This window comes from Misgurnus anguillicaudatus, chromosome 19 (genome assembly GCF_027580225.2).
Source record: "Misgurnus anguillicaudatus chromosome 19, ASM2758022v2, whole genome shotgun sequence".
In the NCBI taxonomy this organism is placed as follows: domain Eukaryota; kingdom Metazoa; phylum Chordata; class Actinopteri; order Cypriniformes; family Cobitidae; genus Misgurnus; species Misgurnus anguillicaudatus.
In genome coordinates this window covers 50,535,217-50,549,267 of record NC_073355.2, presented here as the reverse complement: position 1 = coordinate 50,549,267, position 14,051 = coordinate 50,535,217, and the positions used below count along the sequence as shown (strand labels likewise).

The 14,051-nt window shown below is 35.4% G+C and overlaps 3 protein-coding genes across 8 annotated transcripts in view; 2 read left to right on the top strand and 1 right to left on the bottom strand.

Annotated features, from left to right (window-relative positions):
• LOC129422214 (uncharacterized) overlaps positions 1 to 9,118 on the top strand; it is a 240,539-nt gene extending 231,421 nt beyond the window's left edge. Inside the window, exons 2-4 of one of the 3 annotated variants that reach the window (XM_055177998.2) lie at positions 904 to 961; positions 1,919 to 2,137; positions 6,567 to 9,118. In XM_055177998.2, coding sequence (XP_055033973.2) covers positions 2,050 to 2,137; positions 6,567 to 8,497 — 2,019 coding nt within the window. In that variant the 5' untranslated portion in view covers positions 904 to 961; positions 1,919 to 2,049 and the 3' untranslated portion in view covers positions 8,498 to 9,118. Of the gene's footprint in view, positions 1 to 509; positions 962 to 1,918; positions 2,138 to 6,566 lie in introns of those variants that run through there. The other 2 variants (XM_055177993.2, XM_073856533.1) reach the window with 2 other exon arrangements.
• Positions 1 to 14,051, bottom strand: part of LOC129422537 (uncharacterized) — a 681,876-nt gene that overhangs the window by 15,371 nt on the left and 652,454 nt on the right. The gene's annotated exons all lie outside the window — the stretch shown is intronic.
• The window catches only part of LOC129422851 (uncharacterized), a 469,570-nt gene that overhangs the window by 382,275 nt on the left and 73,244 nt on the right, over positions 1 to 14,051 (top strand). Inside the window, exon 1 of one of the 3 annotated variants that reach the window (XM_073856535.1) lies at positions 9,238 to 10,161. The exons of 1 other annotated variant lie outside the window; for it this stretch is intronic. In XM_073856535.1, the coding sequence (XP_073712636.1) occupies positions 10,074 to 10,161 (88 nt within the window). In that variant the 5' untranslated portion in view covers positions 9,238 to 10,073. Of the gene's footprint in view, positions 1 to 9,237; positions 10,162 to 14,051 lie in introns of those variants that run through there. One more of the 3 variants, XM_073856537.1, reaches the window with a different exon arrangement.

The following is a 14,051-nucleotide window of genomic DNA, read 5'->3' as shown; positions in this document are numbered from 1 at the left end:
ACCCTGAACTGAGGGAAACTCAGGGTTTTCTGTTTCAAAAAGGGAGGTAGGTTAACCTGAGACAGTGGGGTAAGTCAAGCCTGTTTCTGAAGGAGAGGTAACTCAGAGTCTGTTTCCGGGGTAACTTGTGAACCTAACCTAACCTGGTCGGAACTCGGAAGCAGGTTTTATTTAGTAAACTCAGAGTTTCTGGCAGTCTCCTTCCCTTTTTTTAATGAGTAGCGGTGTCTTGTTAGTTTATTTAGTACATTCATTCATCGTGTAGATTTGTATTATCCACACTGTAAAACATTTTTAGCTGTCTTTAAGTTATAATCAAATTGCGAGTGCAAGTCATTTTAACGTACTACTTTATATATTTTAAAATAATAATAATAATATAAACAAATTTAAAAGCATGATTGAAAAGATAAAAAGAAACCTTTCTTAAAAGAATCCATGGCTTGAGGAGCCCTTAGGTTGTCTGGAAGAGAATTCCAAAGACGGCTTGATCCCCAATAGTGCGGGGGTTGAAGAAGGGCTTTGTTTCCAGTGCGGAGGTTGCGTGTTAAATAGTTCCTTTTAAGTAGGGGGGTGCTTTCCGTGGATGCATTGATGGGCAAGTAGGATGATTTTATAATTAATCCTGTATGAGACATGGAGCCAGTGGAGTGAGTGAAGGATCAATGTCGATGATAGTTGAATGTGATATGGGCTATAGGTGGGCTATAAATTAAGTTTAAACACAAATAATTCAATAAAATTCTTTAGTATAAAGGTGGATATAGTTGCCTATAATAGATAGATATTCACACATTCATCCATCCATGATCCGTCATTACACCAATACACTCTCAATCACCCTGAAATAAAAAAAAATCCTCCATATATCATTAAGAGGGTTGATTCCCCTCCATTTTCTAGGCCTTGACTACTACAGAAGCCACACATGCATTTGACCCCAAGGACTACATCAAGTCAAGTAAGTTTTGATGATAAACTTGGATAAATATATTTGATCTATGGCATTATAGTTTAACTAGCAAATACTAAAATGTGTTTATGCAGTAACTAGCCAGTAAAGCGAGCACTATTATAATAACTATAATAATGCTTATAATGTGTTATTCACTGAAATAATCAATTAAAGTTCTACTTGCAGTTAAATCAGTCAAGATGTCATTTTAAACATTTGTTTTACCTTGCATACATGTCTGCTTAGGACCAAACAATATGTTTATTTATGTTTGTATATGATATAGTTTATAGAAATTTCCCCATAAATTCCTTTAAATTCCTGTTAAGTTTCTAATTTAGAATATTTAAAAAAAATCCCCAGATTAAGTTACCATGGACAATTTCCAGAAACTAACCAGAAACTTTGCGCCTCTTAGCAAACCTATTTGAAAGTAATTTAGTTAGTAATTTAAGTATATTTACTCTATTGTTTTCTCTGGTCATATCATTTCATTCAGGCTGAGCAGACGCTGTGCAGACACTGCACTGAATTAAATGCAACCAGTGCAGACCTGTTTTTGTAATCTGGTTGGATCCTAAATAATTTTCAATGCAGGAAAACCCCTCTGCAATAATCAGATGATGTCTGCATCATTTTACTTTGACATGTGTAACTAACTTTTATTCAAAACCTTAATCGCCCAATCAAAATGTTTATTCAAATTAATTGAAAAAAGGTAGAATCACACAGGTCTACACCAAACATAAGATTCAGATCTGTAATTAATGTGTAAGAAAACAACTGAATCATTACCCCCATAACATAAAAGCCAATCTGAGTATAACACGAGGGTCAACGTTAGAAATTAACCAATTATCTATTCTAAATAAAACTACAGAAGTGAAACGTTAATAAGTCTGAAACAGATGGTGAATGTTTTACTGACATTAAATGTTTTAATGCTTCTTCTTTCATTTCTAGTTCACACCCATAGAGTGAAAGTGATTGAGACCTTCAGTGAAACTCCTCCTACAACAATCCACCAATAAATGCTGGAGACAAACACACAGAGAAATCACTCCATGTGTGACAACTGAAATCTTCATGACATAATGTTGATGCTGGTGAAAGAGGAGCTTGAGAAGATGACAGATCCACAACCATGCAGAATACAGAATGAAGATACTGAGGAACAAATAGGTTGGTTTCTATTTTTCAATCTTTATCTTTGAGGGTTGAGGAATAATAATAAAACAGAAATTTGGCATTGAGAAACATGAGGGGGAAATAAACTAAAATCCATGAAATGATAACTTTCTACATCCATAGATGGTTTTAGAAGTAACAACATAAACAAGCGGCTTTAGTGGTCAACACCTAACCTAACAGCTAAACTCCGCTATAAGTAAATAACGACAAGGTACTTTAAATGTAGTTTTTATTTATATAACAAGCAAAAAAACAACACCACATAGATTACCTAGGAAACCTAGAAAAACCTAGAAAAAATTGTTATTTTCAACAAGGTTTTTCATGTAGTTCTTTTAAGCATATCTCATAAAGGCTAATTCAGCCTATACATATAGCATGTATACTCATGTATGTTCACCAAAATATTGTTCTGAATTATAGTTCTGATTTAAAAATCTTTCTCACATTTTGGTTTAACAACTCAGATTTAAAGATCCAATATGCATATTTTTTAATAAAATTTCCTTAAATAACTTGCACAGTGTGATATATTTCCAGCAGTAGTGTACTTACAATATCTCAAAAGTCTCAATTTTTTTTTATTTTAGATAAATTCCGATTTTAAATAATTGTCCGTCCCGGAAAAAAACGTCGCCTTTCAGTGCCGCGATATCCACACTATCGTATTTTTCCGGTGTAGACCATGTGATATTCCACCACACCGGAATATCACATGATCAAATGCGGAAGTGCGGGTTATAGCGTTATAGCTGTTATCGGCTGATATGGATCACAATTACTCTTTGGTGATTAACGTTATGGAAGTGCCAACAAAACGTAAGCGTCCATATTCAGATACACGCAGACTTTGTGACAAACGGAGAAATAAAACCAGAGTAAATCTCGGCCAGGCGTTTTCCAGATAGAGAGAGCTTCGCGACAATCTTGGACTTGACAGAGACTCTGCTCTCGCGAGTGTATTAATAGACAGGTAAGCAAATCTATTTTATTATTTAAGTATCCGTAGACGATTTTAATAGCACTTATAAACAGTTATATTGCTCTTTGTAATTCGGTAAGGCTTTTCATCACGTTTACTGACCGAGATTTTGACAGTACAATTAAAGAGCAGCCAACTCTCACACATTGTCCACAACATTCACACATTTAATTGGTTTCACACGCTCAAACGAGCGTGTGAAACCAATCAAATGCATGAATGTTGCGGACAATACGTGAGAGTTGGCATCTATCCCTACGTGCAAATGTTCGTTCAAATTTACTATGAGAACGATTGGTTTGAACCACTGATCTATATAAATGACTGGATTGCGCATGACGTCACACTTGTGAAGCCACCGCGCCGCCATGTTGGTATACCCAAACGTTCTATTAAATCAATGGACGTTATCAGATTTTAATGATAAAACATCACTTTACTCGTCTTCGTTTTTATATGTGAAGTTACCCTGTACATTATTATAACACAAACGTCCAAAGCATGTAAATAGTTATTTACTGAAAGTTGTACATTTTGCGTTTTAAACAGTTATTATACATTCATCTTCATTACAGTATCAGATCAGCAGACAGACCGCAGCATATTTAGTATTAATGACAATAAACGTGCTCATTCTGAAATCTAAATAAATAATCATGCTTTGTACCGTATGTGCATTCAATAATTTGCTAGTTTTGTAATTATGTTATCTAAACTTACAAGTTACCTAAACTTGTTTAGAGAAATAACGCCGACCGTCACAGTGTAGCTGGATGTCAAACAAAACTTTATTTATACCCGTGTCATTAACAAATGCAACAGACACACTCACCTTAACGGTTTTTTATAAATCCATTATCCTGCCCGATTAAAACATAAACATTGCAAATAACAGCAGAATTAACAAATAATTAACGTACACATATCCTAAAAATTAACCTTATGTAACTGATACGCTGTAAAGGGGGTAAATTTTGATCATGAGTTTGAATGGAAGTCAATGACGCTCTCTGCCGGTTGGGTATACCAAGATGGCGGCTCGAACTCTGCGCTGGCTTCACCTCACGCAGTTACGTCAAGCGTTCTATGCGCAATCCGGTCATTTATATGGATCAGTGGTTTGAACACGTTAAACAACACGCCTTTAACTATAAACGCATAAAACTGCACAGCCTTAACCCAAAAAAATAATTTGACGAATTGCTAAATTGTAACGGGATAATATAGCATAACATGTCTTCTTCCTTGCAGTTCATGAATTGATTATGATGACATAAAATGCTATCAGACATAAAGGTAATACAAAAACGAATAAATTACCTCATCTGTGGTCATGATTCAATAATTCGACGTAGATGCATTGATAGATGGTGAAAACTCATTGAAAACGACATCTCCCATCGTCACCTGCTTTCTAAGCGTCATCAAGCTTCGCCTTTGTTATTGTTGGAAACTGCGCCCTCTTGTGTTGAAAAAAATGACATACTGGATCTTTAATAATGCCATAGAGTACAGAATAAAAGCAATTTAAACAAACGTTCTGGTTAAACATTAAAGTAGACTAGTGTGATCAACAAATCGCTATCATAAATCTTTTATTCCTCATGCTATCAAAATCTTAAATTCTATGTAGGGCTTCTTGGTGGTTTTATTTATTATTTAAACAAGTGCTTGTGTAGATTAAAATTGTATGTTGTGAATGTGTATGTTGTATATTATGTGCACGTGTATGATGTATGCTATGAATGTATACAGAATTTGCTGCTCTTAACTAATTGCCCCATGTGGGATTAATAAAGTTGATAACTAACTAACTAACTAACTAACTAACAGGGGTGATTTCCATTTTAGGGGACTCAGCCCACCAATGAGGGTATAATGAAATAAATAAATTAAATAAAAAAATAATTTGAGTACAGTGTAAGGTTAGGTCAATATGTGACCCGTCACGGAAACCAGTGACACAAGTCAGCAGCACAACTTTCGAGATAATGAGAAGGTTTTTTTCAAAATTTGTGATTTTCGTTTTATTGCAGAATCTTTTAGTTGAGATCACGAAGAAGCCTCTCCATGTTTGAGAGAGTGTACATTTTGCGGTTGAAATCGGCTTGTTTTTCCGGAGATTCTAGCGTGTCTGTGTGTATTTACATACTGTATAAGTGGCTTGTGTTTTTGCCCCCGGCCCCAAAGGGAACAGCGTGGCTCCTTAATATGGATAGTTTGCCCAAAAGTGAAAATAATGTAACTAATGACTTACCCTCATGTCGTCCTAAACTCAGAAGTTGAGTTTTCTCATCGTTCATCTTCGGAACACAGTTTAAGATGTTTTAATCAGGGCTTGACATTAACTTTTTGAGGAACTTGTCCTGCGGACAAGTAAATTTGTGTTTCACTTGTCCATGCACAAAAGTCACTTGTCCAGGTAACGATTTATAATATAATGTATTTTTTGTGTTTTGCTAATCACTGGCGGAGCAAGGGATTTTCAGTGGTGGCCAGGCAGGGGCCAGCAGTTACTCTGGTGGCACATAAAATCATCCAACCTTAAAATACTTTTAGGTATTATAGGTGTGTTAATCAGAATAATGTATAACATACAATTGCTACAATACTTTAATTTTAATTAAAATGAATTGAGATTAACATACAATTTATAGTCATAATTCAACCTCATGTTTTTTGAACTATTTAATCAAATAAAACTTTTGAAATTTACTTTGAAACCAGAATTTATATCTCCCATTGCTGAAAAACTACAGAGACCAGAAAATCACGTGAATTTAGGCCACTGAAATGTATTTTACTAAGATTAATTTGGCTGCATCTTGCTACTCTTTCTGGAGAATGATGCTATATCTGCTGCCTTTCTCTTCATTTTTCCCACATTTAAATAATTGTCTGACATTAAAACATTAAAACATTGCCATGTTTTAAAAAACTTAATAGGACAAATGTATCTAGATTATCTGTTATATATAAAATCAATCTTAAACCTAGCATTTACGCTGTAATGTTTGTGTGGGATTCTTGAAGTGACGAACTCTGTCAGATTCAAACGGCTGCAAATATTTGTCATATTTTATTTAATATTGCCAACACTATTCATAGATGATGCTATTTTCACTTAAATATTGAGGTGCATAAGCTCAGATTAATTAGGCCTATGATGAGTTGCGTCAAAAAAGAAATACAAAACCACTCCTAACTAAAAGAAAACAAGCTGACAAAAAGATAGAATCTAATGTTTGGTGATATTGGAAACACCAGAAGTGTTATAGGGGTTTGAACACACCACAAAAGTTAAACTACAAGAGCAGAAATTACTAATAGAAATGACATAATGTACTTTACATTAAAAATAACATGAATACATGACATCTCAAATGTGTTTTGTCACTCTGGTTTATCAATATGAACTATTTATGGTCTTCATTTTAGATATGATGGAAATAAGCACGGATCATCTACTTGAACTGAATGAAGTGGATGAGAAACATCGGAATGTGAAAAGAAACCATAATGTTTCACAGAAAGAAACAGAAGACATAAACTGTGAAAATAGTTTCAGTGAAGATGAACGCCCTGAAGATCACAAGAGTGAAGAGAAACCTTTCAAATGTCAACAGTGTGAAAAGAGTTTCACTTTTCCATCGAGCCTTAGCAAGCACAAGAAAGCTCACATGGTGGGAAAGCAACACGCGTGCCAGCATTGTGACAAGAGTTTCCCATATAAAAGTGAACTTCAGATACACGTAAGAGTTCACACCGGAGAGAGACCTTACACATGTCATCAATGTGGAAAGAGTTTCACAAGTAAATGTGTTCTTAACAAACACATGAGAATTCACACTGAAGAGAAACCATTCACTTCTCATCTGTGCGGAAACAGTTTCAGAAGTAAAACTGAGCTTAAGCTTCACACAAGAATTCACACTGGAGAGAAACCATTCACTTGTCATCTGTGCGGAAACAGTTTCAGAAGTAAAAGTACCCTTAAGTTTCACATAAGAATTCACACTGGAGAGAAACCGTTCACATGCCATGAGTGTAAAAAAAGTTTCGGAAGTAAGAGAACCCTAACAGCACACATGACAATTCACACTGGAAAGAAACCACACGCATGTCTTCAGTGTGAAAAGAGTTTCATAGAAAAACGTGGACTTGAGACTCACATGAGAAGTCACACTGGAGAGAAACCTTACATATGCTCTCAGTGTGAAAAAAGTTTTTCAACCAAACAGACTCTTAAGAAACACATGAAAGTGCACACTGGAGAGAGACCATTCACATGTCATCACTGTGCAAAGGGTTTTATAACGAAACGTGAGCTTAATATACATGTGAGAGTTCACACTGGAGAGAGACCGTTCACTTGTCATCACTGTGGAAAGAGTTTTAAAGTAAAAAATGAACTTAATAGTCACCTAAAAATTCACACTGGAGAGAAACCTCACACTTGTCATGTTTGTGGAAAGAGTTTCAGAATAAAAGTTAACCTTAACATACACATGAGGATTCACACCGGAGAGAAACCATATCCGTGCCATCACTGTGAAAAGAGATTTACAACTGCAGGTAACCTTCAGAAACATTTGAGAATTCACACTGGAGAGAAACCTTACACTTGTCAACAGTGTGGAAAGAGTTTCAGGTTTAAATGTAGCCTTAAGATACACACAAGAATTCACACTGGAGAGAATCTGTTCACATGCCATAAGTGTGAAAAAGGTTTCGGAAGTAAAGGCAACCTTACGACACACATGGCAATTCACATGGAAGAGAAACCTCACACATGTCTTCAGTGTGGAAAGAGTTTCGGTTTGAAGTCTATTCTTAAGGCACACATGATGATTCACAGTGAAAAGAAACCTCACGCATGTCTACAGTGTGAAAAGAGTTTCAGAGATAAAACGAGACTTGAGACTCACATGAGAAGTCATACTGGAGAGAAACCTTACAAATGTCTTCACTGTGAAAAGAGTTTTACAAATGAAGTTGCTCTTAAGACACACATGAGAAGTCACACTGGAGAAAAACCGTTCACATGTCAACAGTGTGGAAAGAGTTTTACAATGAAACGTGGCCTTAATGAACACCTAAGAATTCACACTGGAGAGAAACCGTTCACTTGTCATCACTGTGAAAAGAGTTTTACAACTGCAGGTGAACTTAGGAAACATTTCAGTATTCACACTGGAGAGAAACCATACGGGTGTCAACAGTGTGAAAAGCGATTCAGGGCAAAATATCAACTTAATTCACATTTGATCACTCACACTGAAGAGAAACCATTCACATGCCATGAGTGTAAAAAGAGTTACAAAACAAAATCAAACCTTAACAAACACATGAGAATCCACACTCAATAGAAACCATTCATGTGTCAACAGTGTGGATATGGCAACAAAGTTTAGAAATCAGCTGAGGTCTTATTAATAAAACTGTCTAAAAATGTAGCTGTTTAGTCAAGAAAATAGATAAAATTTAAATCGGTGGTAAGTTACTGAAGATAGCGCCTATATTAACATTTCCTCTGATGATTTTGGATATGTGAGTTCAAGTTGATCAGCGGGCAGTCAGTGTCGTGTACACCGCCGAGGGCAGATTAATCTCTGCAAGTCCTTCTGAAATTTGCCGCTGTCTCATTGCAGCTGCTCTGCCCTTCAGTGTCTGATCATTAAACATGAAATATTTCTGTAGCGGTAAACAAGATTCCAAATTTCCAATTTTAGCCCTTGTTTCTTAACCACCGTGAGAGGTGATGATGCAATGTTTCTGACGCGTACAAAGTAGCATAAAATCCAAAGAGGCTTGTTGATGTTTCCTAATGATAACTTTATTGTATCAAAATTAAAGATGCATTTTAACTAGATTTTTTCTTGTGTTTACTTCATGTTGTACAAAAGTATGTACTTTTAAACGACTGGTTGTGTTTTATATAATTTTTCTTTTTATAATAAACACATTGAAGCTATTCAGCTGTCCATGTACTTTTGCATCTGTTCATTTTTCTTTTTTAACCATGACAAGAAAAATAAAATATTAATGGCTGTTCCATTTTTAAAATGCAATGTTAATGGTACAAATTTTAATGTTCTGAATACAGTTCTAATTCTAACAAAATAAATATTGGTTGATCTTTTTCACATTTTTTAGTTTGATAGAAGCACTGGGGACCCAATTATAGCACTTAAACATGTAAAAAGTCAGTTTTACATACTATGACCTCTTTAAGGCAGAGTAATGAATAGGTTATTTGCATTTTGTTCAGGAATAAGGATCGGATTAATATTTAGCTAAGACTCATTTTTGTGGTCGAATGCAACTGGACGGTTTTAACTATCTATAGTTATCTGATCAGAGAAGTGACCTCGTGTAAGGCCTTAATGACTGCTGGAATGTAAAAAAAAAGTTGAATAATGTGAAAAAATATAGTAAAAATGACATTCTTAAATGTAACTTTCTTAAATTTTAAATTACTCGGTTGTTCGGCATTCGGCTGAGTTTTTCATTTTATTTGGATTCGGACAAGAATTTTCCCTATGTGCATCCCTATTTTTTTTATAAGGCATTTGATAAAAATTCAGTCAAATTAGATGAAGTGAGACGTTGGATCAAAGAACGGAGGGATTAAAACACTGTTAATAGAAATTTGTGAGTAATAATAAAGACAAGAGAATAATAATTATACGTCCATAACCAGGCTGAATAGGTGTTAATGGGGGTCCCCAAAACCTTAATCCCCTGATTTAAATAAAATAAAATTGTGATTGATACATGAGAAACAGATTGTGTCTCTTTTTTTCATTTCTAGTTCACACCCATAGAGTGAAAGTGATTGAGACCTTCATTGAAGCTCCTCCTACAACAATCCACCAATAAATGCTGGAATCAAACACACAGAGAAATCACTCCATGTGTGACAACTGAAATCTTCATGACATAATGTTGATGCTGGTGAAAGAGGAGCTTGAGAAGATGACAGATCCACAACCATGCAGAATAAAGAATGAAGATACTGAGGAACAAATAGGTTGGTGTCTATTTTTCAATCTTCATCCTTGATGGTTGAGGAATAATCATAAAAAACATTGACATTGAGAAACATGAGGGGGAAATAAACTAAAATAGATGATAACTTTCTGCATCTATAATAGATTCAGTAGAATACGATTGAAACATCAGGTAAAGAGTTTTATCCAAAGCAAGCTTTAGTGGATTGAATGACTGTGATCTCAATGCTCTACTACAGTTAACTACGAAGACTATCAGTCTCTCTCTCTCTCTCTCAAAAAAGTTTTTTGGTCACTTTTGGGATTCCCCCCCCACCTTGATAAACTTGTGGTGTTTCTGATCATAAATGATCAGCCTACAGAAAATAGTTTATAATCAGGGTCTTCAAATGTCTCAGACAGAAGAGAGAAAAGGAAGAGATGCACATTGTGTGCCCCAAAAGATGTCCAAACAAGCACTGTCTGTTTTAAATGCAAAGCACCCATTAACAAGGCACATGAAATAGGCTATTGTCATTCATGTGCATGTTCAGTAAATGCATTAGATGCATGCATCATTTACATGAGTTCACACAAAGTTGATGTCATTTTGTCTCAGCGTTTTTCATTTTGGTTTGTTCTTAAATAGGTAAATTTAATGACTTACATTTGATAGGGAATTGCACAATTGTAAAATAATTTTTTGACTGTGTTTTGTTATCTTCCACCTTCACTTTAAATGGCCGATCATTTTTGACCGGGATCACCACAACAAGTGTGACTCTGTTTCATTTTATACAGAATGAAAGCAAATTTCCTAATTCAACATTAAATTAGACTAGTGTGATCAACACTGTATTTAATATTGCTAAAATTATTCACAGATAGGGTTGCAAAGGGGTGGAAAGTTTACATTCCAGAAACTTTCTATTGGAACTTAATCTGGGAAATTTTGAAAATATTTCAAATTGGAATGTAATACAAATTTAATGGGAATTTGTTGGAAATTTTGGAAAATGTATATAAACTATTGTCATATACAAACACAAATAAACATCTTGTTTGATCATAAGCAGACATGCATGCAAGATAATACAAATTTTAAAAATGACATCTTGACTGATTTATTGAAAGTAGAACTTTAATCGATTCCTTTATTATGAAACACAAAAGCATAATAAACATTATTATAGTAATTATAATAATACCAGCTTACATTTTGATTTACTAGCTAGCTAGCTACTGTATAAACACATTTTGGTATTTGCTAGTTAAACTATAATACCATAGATCAAATATATTTATCCAACACTGCAAAAAATGACTTTCTCACTTAGTATTTTTGTTTGGTTTCTGTAGAAATATCTAATTAAATTCCTAAATTAAGACGCTTTTTCTTGATGAGCAAAATTACCAAAGTAAATAAGTCTAGTTGTAAGACAAATAATATACAATTTAATGCCGAGTTCAGACTGTATGATTTTCAAACTAGTCGGGTCACATGTGGTTTCACACTGCGTGATTATCTGGGGAAGCGTTCAGTCGTTGCTGTTTCAGACTGCATGATGGATTGGCGACAGGGGTTTTCATACTGCATGACTTTACCATAAGAATAATCGCCGATAACTTTTTCCCGGTCCGCAAACTACGTCTCACAACCAAACGCACGCGAGAAGTGACGCATGCAAGACCGGAGTTCTTACATGAGACTGGGATTATTATTAAAAATGGTCACCCGCAAGAAGTTAACCATACAAATTGCATGTGCGCTCATTTGCAGCAGAAAGAAGAAATAAAAATTATGAAGAAGGAAATGTTTTGAGAGACTCCTCCCCGAACTTCCAGCTGTCCTGTATGTTGCTCTCTCATTGGATGTAGGTCATCGCCGATGTTATTGTCAGTCAAAACACATTTCACACGGAATGATTTTGAATCACTGACCGGTCCAGATATTTAGCATGCCAAATATCTCACGGGTGTCGGCGACTTGTCTGCGTTTCTCTCAGAACGCGTCTTTTATAATTCACACTGTGTGATTGTCACTCGCGTGCACGAGCATTGATTTGCCTGTGATTACGGACATTTGACGCGATTTCTCAAAACCTGTCAGCGAGTCAAAATCAGGGCTAAAATCGTGCAGTCTGAACTCGGCATAAGTGAAATTGTCCTTAAAACAAGCAAAATTATCTGCCAATGAGGTTAGAAAAAATTTTTGAAATAAGATTTCTTTTTTCTTAAACACTTAATTCAAGTAAAATTTTCTCACTCCATTGGCAGATATTTTTGCTTGTTTTAAGCACAAATTCACTTAAATTGTATATTTTTTGTCTAAAAACTAATATTATTTTCTTTGGTCATTTTGCTCATCAAGAAAATACATCTTGATTTAAGAATTTCTACTGAAAACAAGACAAAAATACTAAGTAAGAAAGTCATTTTTTGCAGTGAAGTTTTATCAAAACTTATTTGATTTAAAACAACGTTTCCAAAAAAAGTTTCAGTGGTTCATCCACTCAAAACAGGGTGAATGGCACTAAAGAAGTTTCCAACCGTCGGGTAGTGGTCCTGTAGTTCGAGTGAAAACTACAAAAACTTGCTTTATGGCAGACCTACAATCCAATCAGAGCCAGCTATGCTGCAGTATTTACGACAGTGGTAATGAACAATTACGCTTCTAACCTGTAGGGGAAGAGCAAAGAGCAATAAGTCTTTAGTGTTGCTTTAAATTTAAAAAATTACATGTTATGTAATAATTTTACATTTAAAGCAAAATATCAAACAATACAAACATGCGTATGCAGAGCACGTGATCTGCAACGAGAACAATTTTTATCCCAGAATATTAAACCCGTCCGAATCGATACATAAAATCAGAGACGTTGTGAGGGACACGTTAAAATTCAAACATCATTTGGAAAACTAATTCCGTCCGAATAGTGCTTTTGAAACCACTTCATTGTTTCCTTGGCCTTGTGTTTGGGATCAGTGTCTTGATGAAATGTGCACTCTCTTTTCATTTTCAGCTTTCATGTAGATGGCAGCAGATTTTTATACAGAATGTCAGAGTATTTTTCTCCATTCATCCTGCCTTCAATAATATGAAGTATGCGCAGTATCACTTGCTGAAAAGAAGCCCCAAACCATGATACTTCTACCCCAAAACTTAACTGTTGGTGTGGTGTTCTTGGGGTGGTGGGCAGAGCCATTTCTTCTCCAAACATGGTGTTGACTGCATACGCCATTCAGTTAAAAACATAAGACATGCAATCGTAGTTTTATTTTTACCTTAAAATGTAACGTATGCGGTCGCCAAAAATGAGCGGAAAACGCATCCAAAATCCTGGCCAGGACGCGTCCACGAAGAATGGCACGTATGGTCACCCTAATATATATATATATATTAGGTCTGAAGCTCTTTTTCTTTTCTTGGAATCTTCCGTCAAGGGTTTTCGCTGCTTCTTCCACCGGCTCTGCCATTTGCAACAATCACTAGCGGTATTCACCTGCCTCTGTGTTGTTTGCCGTTAAGTGATCCTGCTTCTCGCGATATCTGAGACTTTGTGAGACTGAAGGACGGCGGGTCGGATACAGCGAACTTGCAAGTGGGGCCTTCTTCCTACAGGCGGTAGGGGCGGGCGAGAGAGTCTTCATTCGTACTGAGTCATTTACCCATATACCGAAATACGACGATGAAGAGGTTTATGAAAGCCCTCCAAGTAGTCTGAAATTCATTGTTTTTACGCTTCTTCTCTATCAGATTGGAAGTAACTAATAACTAACTACTTGAGTAGTTTTATCATCTAATACTTTTTACTGTAACTCAAGTAGATAATTAGATTTTTACCCTTACTTGGGTAAATTGTTTATAAGTAATTGTAATTTTTCTTGAGTATAGATTTTGGGTAGTCTACCCACCTCTGCACTTCCGACC